Here is a 13,378-nt window from a genome sequence, read left to right as displayed (position 1 = left end):
AGGAAAAAACAAGATTTAAAAAACTAGACTACATAATGGCAAAGTAATTTAAAAAGAGACAAACTTTGCTATGATTTTCTCACCTACAGTGTATTTCAGATTGAAGTACAATGGAATCAAAACATTTTTCGGATAAATCATTAAGCCATACAGCCGTCAGCTGTAATCTTCCCAATAGCTTCTGTAAACAGCTGCATTGATATTGCATCTTCACACTAACTGTATAATTTTAGCAACTAAAGGTCTAACTCAACCTATTCTGTAATATGATGAATGTATGATTTCATTTAAAAAATGAATTTGAGCTGCCTGGGAATTTGAAATATTAGCATATTATAAATTTTGTTTTTTTCAGAAAATATTTAGCTTGCAAGCAGAATGAAAAACTAAAGATGAGCCTTTTCTTGCAGAACCCAATTTTCTACCACTCTAGGAAACAAATCTGGAATATGACTTGTGTAACCAAGTTCTCCCTGGTATTCCTGGAAGTTTCTGTCCCCAAACCACATGATTTTCTGTTTCATTGCTCTTCATTGCCAAATGAAAGTAACAAGAAGCACTGGCAATGGGTTTGAGAGTCTACAGCTTCGGTTGTATCAGACTCAAGACTTCCCATCCACATACTGACTCCAGACACTCAGCTCTTGGTACAACTGGCTGTAGTTGTTACGGGATATTTTCATCAGACTCTTCTCTTTTGAAAAAAACAAAAACAAGCCAAAAATATTTTTAAAAAATCTAGACTTTTCTCAGGAAAATCTCTTCTATCAGGTAATTTTTAACCAGCTTTCTGAAACAAAACCTTCCTTTCAGTCATCTGAAGAGGAAAATCAGCTTTACGCAATGGAAACAGGAAAATTATATTGGAGATGTCCTAACAAGTCACAGTGGAGAATCAGATATTTTACCGAAGTTTCTACTGTACTTAAAGTAATAAACTGATCAGTATAACAGCTAAAATAATCCATGTTGTAGTTTAAATGGTATAGTCTCTGCTTGATGCATACATGTAACTCCTGTTAGCATTCTTGGGAGTAGCATACAAGCATCAGAAGGAGTCTAGACCTTAGTGTCCAACATTCAGTCATGGTTAGAATGCCTAACGTTTGCATGCAGAATCTACATTCAGTGCGCTGTCTAGATTTCATGTTTGAATGGAAAATACTGATCAATAAATGATGTCCTACCATTGAAGCCATCCTGATCTAGATCCCCCAGAGGTGCAATAGAACTGCTGAATCTTGCAAATATCTCAAAACCATTCAGTTTTGTGATGTGAAACCCTCCAGAGGCTCGTTGAAGGCAAATGGAAACTTGGCCGACTTCTTGAAGTTTCCCATCAGAACTTCGATCCATAAAAAGAGGGGCTCCAATAAACAAATCTGTATAACTGGAACAAAAAAAGGATAAGTTTCTTCAGTAATAACATGAAAATTCAGCTTCCTTCTCTTCAGCATCTGTTAGAAGGACTAACTCAGCACTGAAGTCAATAATAAGATGAAAGTTACCCATCTTTAAATTGTAACTGAAGGCAAATATTTATTAAGTAGCACAAATATACTAGAATTTAATGCATATAAAGTATGTGAATGGACACATGTGTTCGTGTAAATAAATACAAAAATAAATCTACGACTTTTAAAAAATGTTTTAGAATCATAGAATAGTTAGGGCTGGAAAGGACCTTAAGATCATCTAGTTTCAAGCCTCCTGCAAGGGCAGGGACTCCTCGCCCTAAGTCATGTCACCCAAGGCTCTGTGCAACCTGGCCTTCAATGCTGCCAGAGATGGAACATTTACCACTTCTTTGGGCAACCTGTTCCAGTGCCTCCATCCTCACAGTAAAGAGCTTATCTAATCTGAACTTCCCTTGTTTAACTTTAAACCCATCACCCCTTGTCCTGTCACTACAGTTGCTGATGAAGAGTCCCTCTCAAGCATCTCTGCAGGCCCCCTTCAGACACTAGAAAGCTGCTCCATGCAGCTTCTCTTCTCCCAGCTGAACAGCCCCAACTTTCTCAGCCTGTCTTCATACGAGAGGTGTTTAAGCCCCCTTATCATCCTTGTGGCTTCCATTTGACTTGCTCCAATAGCTCCACGTCCTTCTTATGTTGAGGGGGACACCAGAACTGCACGCAGTACTCCAAGTGGGCTCTCACAAGAGAGCAGGATCACCTCCTTTGACCTGCTGGTCAAACTTCTTTTGATGCAGCCTAGCATGTGATTGGCTTTCAGGACTGCAAGCACACACTGCTGGCTTATCACAGAATCCCAGAATCCCAAGGGTTGGAAGGGACCTCAAAAGATCATCTAGTCCAACCCCCCTGCAAGAGCAAGGAAACCTAGAGTACATCACACAGGAACTTGTCCAGGCAGGCCTTGAATATCTCCAACATAGGAGACTCCACAACACCCTGAGCAACCTGTTCCAGTGCTCTGTCACTCTCACAGTAAAGAAGTTCTTCCTGATGTTAACGTGGCACCTCCTATGCTTCAGTTTACACCCATTGCCCCTTGTCCTGTCACTGGATATCACTGAAAAAAACCTAGCTCCATCATTGACACCCACCCTTTACACATTTGTAAACACGAAAGTGTGTTGTACAAATACATGTTAAACCACGAATGAAGACACAAATCTAGGAAAAGACTTTAATATAAAGTAGGAAAGACCTCCGACTTGTTTTAGGAAAGACTTCAATAAAAGCTTTTTTTTTTTTTTCCTTTCCGAAAACAAGTTGGGTGGCAGCTGGGAGAACAGGGCACTTACTTGTCCCTATTGATATCTGTGGCAGCAACTGAATACCCAAAATAAGCAGCCATCTGGAAAACAAAATTCAAACCAAACCGGTGAGATGCACTGATATAAACACACAAAAAAGTTTATCTAAAGTTGTACAGAAAAGATGTTAGTAAGATGATAATATATACCACAATTATTGTCTTTATTTTCCTTTCTCTTCGTTACTCTGTTAGAAAGTGAATCAATTAGTTACTTTCCCCATTCCCCATTTCATGATCCAGTCCTTCCTAATTCTAAAATAGACAGCATTTCCTTCATTTAAATAAGATTCCTTTTCTAAGTAGTACTACAAAATGGGAACTCCCAGAACACATACTTTAAGGATTCTTCCAGTCTTTTTTTTATATTTGGTAAATAGCTAATAACATACAAAATATTGTATATTCTAGTACCCTAAATACTGTCTCAATGTGTCAACTTTCCATAAGAATAGCCTCCCAGTCACCCACTATGCTCAGTAAAGCTACATACCTGCTCTCCAGTGAAGTTGTACATAGAAGACATGTTTTTCCCATTATAAATAGACACCTGCACATGAAGAAATACACATTTCAGCCAACCAGTTATTTTTGAGGAGGTTTTTTGGTAAAGTTTAAAACTTAAAAATTTCAAATTTCAAATTCCTACCATGCCTAGAGTTCTTGCTGCTCTTGGGACTCCTGATACAAAGTCTGAAAGATAAAGCAAGACACCCAGATAACATCAGGTCACAAAGTGCAATAACTTCGATTGAACAGAGTAGCTCATTGCTAGTGCTCTACACATTATCCTGCACACTGCATCAGTTGTTCTACACCATTTACTTGACAGACCTGCCCAGCCTAATAACATAATTTTTTTAACTGAAGTAAAGGTCTTACCTTCTATGCCATCACTATTGAAGTCTCCAACAGTCACCGAATAACCTGATCAACAGATAAAATTAGTAAATCATTTTAAAATACCTTACTCAATCTTTCATTTGTTTACACTCTTCATAGGTCTCTATGATATACCTTTAAACTCAATGGAATAAATCATAGAATCATAGAATAGTTAGGATAGGAAAGGACCTCAAGATCATCTTGTTCCAATCCCCCTGCCATGGGCAGGGACACCTCACACTAAACCATATCACCCAAGGCTTCATCCAACCTGGCCTTGAACACCACCAGCGATGGAGCATTCACAACCTCCCTGGGCAACCCAGTACAGTACCTCACCACCCCAACAGTAAAGAATTTCTTCCTTGGATCCAGTCTAAGCCTCTGCTGCTTAAGTTTCAACCCCTTACCCCATGTCCTATCACTACAGTCCCTAATGAAGAGTCCCTCACCACCATCCCTGTAGGCCCACTTCAAATACTGGAAGGCTGCTATGAGGTCTCCACGCAGCCTTCTCTTCTCCAGGCTGAACAGCTCCAACTTTCTCAGCCTGTCTTCATATGGGAGGTGCTCCAGTCCCCTGATCATCCTCGTGGCCCTCCTCTGGACTTTTTCTAACAGTACCATGTCCTTTCTATGTTGAGTACACCAGAACTGCACACAATACTCCAGGTGAGGTCTGCCGAGAGCAGAGTAGAGGGGCAGGATCACCTCCTTCGACCTGCTGGTCACGCTCCTCTTGATGCAGCCCAGGATACGGTTGGCTTTCTGGGCTGTGAGTACACACTGCTGGCTCATGTTCATTTTCTCATTGACTAACACCCCCAAGTCCTTCTCCGCAGGACTACAGTGAATTTCCTTTTTGCCCAACCTGTAGCTGTGCCTGGGATTGCTCTGACCCAGGTGTAGGACCTTGCACTTGTCATGGTTAAACTTCATGAGGTTGGCATCAGCCCACCTCACAAGTGTGTCAAGGTCCCTCTGAATGGCATTCCCTCCCTCTGGCGTATCAACAGAACCACACAGTTTGGTGTCATCGGCAAACTTGTTGAAGGCACACTCAATTCCATTGTCCATGTCAGCAACAAAGATATTAAACAAGACCGGTTCCAACACCGATACCTGAGGGACACCTTGTTACTGATCTCCAGCCAGAAATTGAACCATTGACCACAACTCTTTGAGTGCGACCATCCAGCCAGTTCTTTATCCACCGAGTGGTCCACATATCTAATTGATGACACTCCAATTTAGAGACAAGGATGTCACGTGGGACAGTGCCGAACGCTTTGCACAAGGCCAGATAGATGACGTCAACTGCTCCACCCCTGTCCATCACTTTTGTAGCCCCGTCATAGAAGGCCACCAAATTGGTCAGGCAGGATTTCCCCTTAGTGAAGCTGTGCTGGCTGTCACCAACCACCTTGTTGTTTCTCATGTGCCCTAGCATGCCTTACAAGCAATCTGCTCCCAGATTTTGCCAGGCACAGAGGTGAGACTGACTGGACTGTAATTCCCTGGGTCATCCATTTTCCCCTTCTGGAAAATGGGGGTTATATTTCCCTTTTTCCACTCGTCAGGAACTTCACCTGTCTGCCATGATTTTTCAAATATGATGGCCAGTGGCTTTGCAACTTCATTCGCCAGCTCCTTCAGGACCTGTGGATGGATTTCATCAGGTCCCATGGACTTGTGTACATTCAGGTTCTTAAGATGGTTTCGAACCATATCCTCTCCTACAGTGAGCCCAAGGTCTAAGTTTTCACAGCCCCTGCGTCCGCCTTCCAAGACTTGGGTGCTGCGGTCAGAGCCTTTGCCAGTGAAGACCGAGGCAAAGAAGCCATTCAGAACCTCAGCCTTCTCCAAGTCCTGTGTAGCCAGTTCTCCCGAAAGTTTCTGGAGGGGGCCTACATTGTCCTTAGTCTGTTTTTTAGCCACTACATACCTATAAAATCCCTTCCTATTATCTTAACATCCTTTGCCAAGTTTAGCTCCAATTGGGCCTTAGCTTTCCTAACTTGGTCCCTAACTACCCTGACAACATCCCTGTATTCATCCCAGGCCACCTGTCCTTGCTTCCACCTTTTTATAAGCCTCTTTTTTCCTGTGAATTTTTCTCAGCAGCTCCTTATCCATCCAAGGAGGTCTCCTGGCTCTCCTGCTGCACTTCCTTCTAGTTGGGATGCAACACTCCTGAGCTTGTAGCAGGTGATTCTTGAATGTTAACCAAGAGTCTTGGGCCCCCTTGCCCTCTAGGGCTGTATCCCATGGAACCTTGCTAAGTAGGTTCCTGAAGAGGCCAAAGTCTGCTCTCTTGAAGTCCAGGGCAGTGAGCTTACTGCACGCTCTTCTCACTGTCTTGAGGACCTTGAATTCAACCATCTCATGATCACTGCATCCAAGACTTCCCTGGAGAGTCACATTTCCAATGAGCCCTTCCCTGTTGGTGAGCACGAGGTCAAGCAGGGCACCTCTCCTCGTTGGCTCCTTTATTGCTTGCAGAAGGAAGTTGTCTTCCACACAATCGAGAAACCTCCTGGATTGCTTGTGCCGGGCCGTACCGTTGCCCCAACAGATGTCAGGGTGGTTGAAGTCCCCCATGAGAACAAGGGCCTGCGAGTGTGAGGCTTTTCCTATTTGTCTGTAGAGTTCTTCATCCACAGGTTCCTCTTGATCAGGCAGTCTGTAACATATCCCCACAGTAATGTGTCCCATCACCGATTTCCCCTTAACCCTGACCCACAAACTTTCTGTTAACTGATCACCTGTCCCCAGACAGAGTTCCATACTCTCCAACCTATCCCTAACATAAAGGACAACTCCCCCTCCCCTCCTACCAGGCCTGTCTTTTCTAAAAAGCCTGTAACCTTCCATTCCAACACTCCAGTCAAAGGAGCCATCCCACCATGTTTCTGTGATGCCTATTATATCATAGCCCCATAGATATGCCCACATCTCTAATTCCTCTTGTTTATTCCCCATGCTACGGGCATTTGTATAGAGGCATCTGATCCGAGCTCCAAATGAAGCTGGCTCAATGGCTGGAGCGGCTAGAATATTACTACATTGCTCAGAGTATTTATTATAGGTGCTGGCAACTGACTGGGTGTGTTGGGATGGAATGATGCTCCCCTCCCCCAACACAACTAGTTTAAAGCATCCTTGACAAGTCTGGCAAGCCTCCCAGCAAAGCCACTCTTCCCTTTCTTTATCAGAGCAGCTCCACCAGCCCCCAGTAGACCTGGCCTACAAATGTGGGCCTCATGTCCAAGACACCCAAACCCTTGACTATGACACCACCCTTTTAACCATTTATTAACCTGTCCAATCCTCCTTGCCTTTGGAAGGTCCTCCCCTGTGTCTTGGAGAATTGTCGAAAAGACTATCTGAGCTCCAGAACCCCTGACCACCTCTCCCAGAGCTCTGAAGTCCTTCTTTATATTCCTCAGGCTACTACTATCTATATCCCTAGCACCCACATGTATCACTAGAAGCGGGTAATAGTCCATGGGACTTACTAGAGCAGGCAGCCTCTCTGCAACATCCCTGATCCGTGCCCCAGGTAGGCAACACACCTCCCTTGCAACCGGGTCAGGCTGACAGATGAGCGCTTCTGTCCCTGTCAAGGCAGAGTCCCCTACTACTACAACCCACTGCTTTTTCCTGGCGGCACCAGTAGAGATCTTCTGTACCAGTGCACCAGCCGGCTGTTTCTGGTGCAAGTGCATTTCCTCATCAGCCCCCTGCAGGACAGCAAAGCGGTTCAGGGTGGGTACAGCAGATATAGGAGGAAGCCCCTTGTTTTTCATTGCTCTTTTCCTCCTTTTGTTGTTTTTTTTTTTTTGTTACTAATTCCCAGCTTCCCTGATCAACTGCCTCCTTCTTTCCTCCATGAGTTAGAGGGGAAGCTTGAGGCCCCTGTGCTGTTTGGGCCTGGAGCAAGCAGTCCTGCTTCCTCTCACCTTCCCTGACATCTTGCAGCTTACTGACAGCATCCCACAGCTCAGCCACCTGCTGGAGGAGGACCTCCATCAGGGAGCAGCGAGCGCAGCCCTGCCCATTCTGCACCTTTCCCTCACAAGACCAGTGCAGGCACTCACTACAATCCAAGCTCTGCACCGCAGCCTCCCCACTTACCGGCTCTGTCTGGGTGCCTTTAAGTAGCTTAGATTATGAACAGCTACATGAGTAGACTATAATTCATAGAATCATAGAATAGTTAGGGTTGGAAAGTACCTTAAGATCATGTAGCTTGAAACCCCCCTGCCATGGGCAGGGACACCTCACACTAAACCATATCACCCAAGGCTTCATCCAACCTGGCCTTGAACACCACCAGCGATGGAGCATTCACAACCTCCCTGGGCAACCCAGTACAGTACCTCACCACCCTAACAGTCAAGAATTTCTTCCTTAGATCCAATCTAAACCTCTGCTGTTTAAGTTTCAACCCATTACCCCTTGTCCTGTCACTACAATCCCTAATGAATAGTCCCTCCCCAGCATCCCTGTAGGCCCCCTTCAGATACTGGAAGGCTGCTGTGAGGTCTCCACGCAGCCTTCTCTCCTCCAGGCTGAACAGCCCCAACTTTCTCAGCCTGTCTTCATATGGGAGGTGCTCCAGTCCCCTGATCATCCTCATGGCCCTACTCTCATCACCATCCATGAAATTGAGATCAGAAGATGGAAATTTTAAAATTATCATCCTGGGATCTTAGTCTGTCCTTGTTTTTTTTCTGAACCCAGTTAGACATATATAGAGGTAAATGAGAACTTCCCACTCCTCTAAGGGACTCTCCATTATTTTTCTTCCAGAACATGATTCTTTCACATTTTACTTTGTTTTGTTAGATTATTTAGAAACAGCTGCTTTTCTAAAAAATAGGTATAAAAAATAACTTGTCACATAAAAATCATACCTCAGCCATTTCTATATCCAGCCGAAGTCACAGAGCACAAAAAAATCATGGAAATATTTCCATTTCTTTTGTCATCAAGTACTTTCTGAATCAAACCTATGGCAAGATAACTAAGCTTCCATCATGCAGGAATTACTGCATTTTCAGGTACGTAGCTCTTTACTTATCTCTCAAGTGTTGAATAAATAGTAGTATGATTTAGACTTACATATGAATACTGCAAGGGATTTTTTCAAGTACAGCTAGGTTTGCTTCATTTTCAAACTACGCACCCAAGTAGCTGTCATCAAAAGCAGCACTGGCAGGTCTGGTTGCTAACTGGTCATCATACTTTGCACTGTAGACTTTGGAGTCATATTTAGCCACAATCTCTGTTACTCGATCAGAAATAAGTTGGCCTAAAGAGAAAGAAACAGATTAAAATGACAAATAAAATGTGTGCACATTCATTCAGTAAGCAACAAAACTCATTTACAGATAGCCTGCTTCTAAAGCAACAACTTTTTCCCAATACTGACCAGAAAATAGGCAACAGCAGGAGCACTAGAAAGGACATAAATGAAAATCTGTATCCAACTTCAGCAGAAATTTATGCACAGATTTGATCAGAAGCACACTAACAGTTTTCACTGAAAACAGAAGCTGCATGTAAGCCAGGACTTAAATGGGTCTGCCCAGTTAGGTAACAGTAAGCGTATGCTTATGGTAACACAGACCTGAGTCATTGCTCCTTGTCTAAATACTATGAGAGCTTAATACAGCAGCCAAGAAGCTAATGAGATGAGCATAGCGGATTACTGCCTTCTGTTCTCACTTCACCAGCATCTAGGTGGTGACTTCATCACGTACTTTTCTTTGAGTTCAAATTAAATCTTGAATCACAAGAAATTTTCAAAAGAGAACTTACTTCACATACATACTCATACATGTATGAAGGATAGAGAAACTAACCCTCCAGCATCTCAGAATGTGGAATAAAAATGTGGCACAAAAAATCTAGTTTTTAGAAGTATAGTATTGTCTTCTATTCAGAGGTGAGATTTTTTTTTCTGGTTTTGGTGGTAGTGGAGAATAAGCTTGTTTTAGCAGATGAGATGTCACTTTTGGCAAAAAGTAATAAAATAAATTCAGGAATATAATCTATATCATACTGTACCTTAAGCTGAGTTTCAATTTTTCCATTTTTATCAGAATTTAAAATGTAGCACAGGAAACAACCTTCCTGTGCTGCTGTTTTTAAGTGTAGGCTGGCATAACACAGAAGGACAACTTAGTACTAAAAAAAAAAAAAAAGCCAGGCAGCAGAGTTTGATAGTGATGTCCTGATGGCAGCAGCACCATCTTTTGAACAAAGAGCTATAACAAAACATAGAATCATAGAACAGTTAGGGTTGGAAAGGACCTTAAGATCGTCTAGTTCCAACCCCCCTGCCATGGGCAGGGACACCTCACACTAAACCATATCACCCAAGGCTTCATCCAACCTGGCCTTGAACACCACCAGTGATGGAGCATTCACAACCTCCCTGGGCAACCCAGTACAGTACCTCACCACCCTAACAGTCAAGAATTTCTTCCTTAGATCCAATCTAAACCTCTGCTGTTTAAGTTTCAACCCATTACCCCTTGTCCTGTCACTACAATCCCTAATGAATAGTCCCTCCCCAGCATCCCTGTAGGCCCCCTTCAGATACTGGAAGGCTGCTGTGAGGTCTCCACGCAGCCTTCTCTCCTCCAGGCTGAACAGCTCCAACTTTCTCAGCCTGTCTTCATATGGGAGGTGCTCCAGTCCCCTGATCATCCTCGTGGCCCTTCTATGGACTTGTTCTAACAGTTCCATGTCCTTTTTATGTTAATGATCCTGCAAATACTGACTGAAACTCACATTAGCAAAATATATGTAATATTCTGTGTAACAGTGCAGTTAGAGGCAAAATACGCACCATGGCACTAAAAGATCACTATGAACAAATGCAGTACATCTTTGCTGTCAAAAAAAATGATAATTCTCTTTGGAGGATACATTTCTCTTTGAAAATACACACTTCATGCATGTGTCAAAAATTACAAAGCATATAGATTTTGAAACAAGTAAAATATCCTAACGGTAACTTATCATGTTCTTTTCTGGTGGAAACAAATTTCAGATTTCTGGAAAATGCCTTTAAAATTATCATAGAATTATTTTAAAAAGACATATCTATACAATTATTACTTCAGTTTTAATCTGTAGTTGCCTTGATTATTCAGAAATATTTTGAAAGACGAATTATTTCTGTTAGTTCTCCTAATGAGGAAGACTTTGACAGTGCCTGGAGGAGCGCAGATACAAATGACCAAGAGGGGAAAGAATAAAATCAAATAGTCAACTTCTCTGACTTAAATGATGTATCTCACCTTGCCAGTAAAAACTTCCAGGTCCTCCAAGCAGCACTCTGTCTCCCTTGGAGAGGCAGGGAGAAAGAAAAAGACAAAAGAGAACACACATAAAGCATAAAGACAAGCGAACGTGTCTTATGGGAAGTAATGTTTATGGGAAGTAATCCCATGCATGTGTATCAGTGTAGCTTCACTGACCCCAATACGTTTTACTTTTTTTAATTAATGATTCATTGAAAATGCATCTTGTAAAATACTAAGATTAAAAAAAAAATGCCTTCAATGACTTGCTTCTCTATTTCACCCATTTAAAGTTCTAGGCAGAATTCTGCTTATATGGCAATAGACCCTTCCTCCAACGTATATCTAAGACAACAGACATACAATTAGGAGAAATGTTAGGAATGTTACAAGATAATAACAACAATATGTGTTTAGGTTGGTTCACAAACCTAATTTCATCTTCTGCCCCTGCCACATTCTGTAACATATCTTTAAAAAAGTTTAATTCAGAAAAACTGTAATGTAATTTCCCTCAGTCCATACTCCTTTTACAACAGTAATCCACAAACCATTTTATGAAACTTAAGCAGATTAGCTATCCCAGTGCTGGGAATTTGTTAAGTACCGAAGTAGACCATAAGCTTTGCTGCATAATTAAGCCACTTATTCAGGTTTTAATCTTAAAAACTCCTATATTCACCACTAAAAAAATCTAGGTCAGCGATTTGGAGGTACTTTATACCGAGGCTTGCCCACTCAGCTGGAGTTTTGGATTAGAACCCAAGGCTGGTTTTAACTGGGACTGGAGTCTGCACAGTAAGCCTGAGAGGTGTATGCAAAACAGACACAATCTGACATTGCACTTTGCACTCTTTCCTCTGGAGGAAAACAAGAGTGCCCTTGGGCTAACAGTGAAGGGATATGACACAATAAGACATTATAACGTGCAAAGAACTCAAAAAATTTCCACAACACAAACAGGACTTGTGTGGTCTTAACATGTCCAGACTATGCTAAACAATTTAACTATACAATATAAAAAGCTACAATTAGCTCTCAGATTTGTGCACAGTTTTAGCGTGCTTGGATTTAAAAAGTAATTGTGAATTTAAAAGAAAAATTAAAGATCTATAGAAGACAGGGAGAAGATAAAGGTATAAAAAACTGAGACAGAAAAAAAAAATCTGTATCTGCTCCCTGATGAGAAAAACAAAAAAAAATTCACAAAAACACTGTTTAGTAGTTCCCTTTTAGCAGTAAGTTATTCTTCCTCAGGAAATACACTAGCTATGCACCAATCTCTTCAAAATAAGTGTCTCAAAAGCCTGACTATTATAGATTATTTCATTTGAGGACTAGCTGCAAAGAAGGTTTATAGTGGATTATTTGTTCAGGATACGATTCCTACAAGAAATAGAAGTGTGCTGCTGTGAAGATGTAAGGAGTTCATAATATCTGAGTGGGATGAAATTCTTCTGTTTATTTAAAAGAATGAGTTTGGTCATGGTTCTTTCCACCCAGGAATGGCAGTTCACATTTAGTTTTGTCATAGCTTTGCTTGTATGTGGTTGTTAACTTGTAGAAATTGACGAAAAAAATCACATACCTTTGTAAAGTCAATACTAAATCCACCTTGACAAAATCCCTGTCCATCAGCATCAATAGTGGCTACGAACAGGACGGATAGAAAAAAGGGAGAGAAAAATGAACAGAATAAATATTTTTATTACTAGATCAGATGATTCTGTGGATACTTTCCAGCATGTCTTCCTAAGTAGCTGTGCACTCCTGAAATTGAACCTTGGAATTTTTTTTCTCCTAAATCTGTATTTTTGCTTTATCAACAATTCACAATCAAATGCTGTACTGATTTTAGAGTTGGCCTGGTGTATACATAGCATTAATATTCAAAGAAAAAATTTGAAGGAAAAAAGAGGTTTATAGAAGGTGGAAGCAAGAACAGGCAGCCTGGGATGAATACAGGGATGTTGTCTGGGAAGCTAGGGATCAGGTTAGGAAAGCTAAGGCCCAATTGGAGCTAAACTTGGCAAGGGATGTTAAGATAATAGGAAGGGATTTTATAGGTATGTAGCGGCTAAAAAACAGACTAAGGGCACTGTAGGCCCCCTCCAGAAACTTTCAGGAGAGCTGGCTACACAGGACTTGGAGAAGGCTGAGGTTCTGAATGGCTTCTTTGCTTCGGTCTTCACTGGCAAAGGCTCTGACTGCAGCACCCAAGTCTTGGAAGGCGGACGCAGGGACTGTGAAAACCTAGACCTTGGGCCCACTGTAGGAGAGGATCAGGTTCGAGACCATCTTAAGAACCTGAATGTACACAAGTCCATGGGACCTGATGAGGTCCTGAAGGAGCTGGCAAATGAAGTTGCAAAGCCACTGGCCATCATATTTGA

General features: G+C 42.0%; 1 protein-coding gene across 2 annotated transcripts in view; it reads right to left on the bottom strand.

The window, feature by feature from the left end:
* The window catches only part of ITGAV (integrin subunit alpha V), a 61,231-nt gene that overhangs the window by 28,101 nt on the left and 19,752 nt on the right, over positions 1 to 13,378 (bottom strand). For both annotated transcript variants that reach the window (XM_031045826.2, XM_005145596.3), the window contains exons 5-12: positions 12,574 to 12,635; positions 10,983 to 11,028; positions 8,858 to 8,983; positions 3,664 to 3,708; positions 3,431 to 3,474; positions 3,275 to 3,331; positions 2,771 to 2,823; positions 1,188 to 1,390 (exon numbers count right to left, since the gene is read on the bottom strand). In XM_031045826.2, the coding sequence (XP_030901686.1) occupies positions 1,188 to 1,390; positions 2,771 to 2,823; positions 3,275 to 3,331; positions 3,431 to 3,474; positions 3,664 to 3,708; positions 8,858 to 8,983; positions 10,983 to 11,028; positions 12,574 to 12,635 (636 nt within the window). The remainder of the gene's footprint in view (positions 1 to 1,187; positions 1,391 to 2,770; positions 2,824 to 3,274; positions 3,332 to 3,430; positions 3,475 to 3,663; positions 3,709 to 8,857; positions 8,984 to 10,982; positions 11,029 to 12,573; positions 12,636 to 13,378) is intronic.

This window comes from Melopsittacus undulatus, chromosome 8 (assembly GCF_012275295.1).
Source record: "Melopsittacus undulatus isolate bMelUnd1 chromosome 8, bMelUnd1.mat.Z, whole genome shotgun sequence".
Classification (NCBI taxonomy): domain Eukaryota; kingdom Metazoa; phylum Chordata; class Aves; order Psittaciformes; family Psittaculidae; genus Melopsittacus; species Melopsittacus undulatus.
Note: the sequence above shows the minus strand (reverse complement) of the source record. Positions and strands in the feature narration are given on the sequence as shown.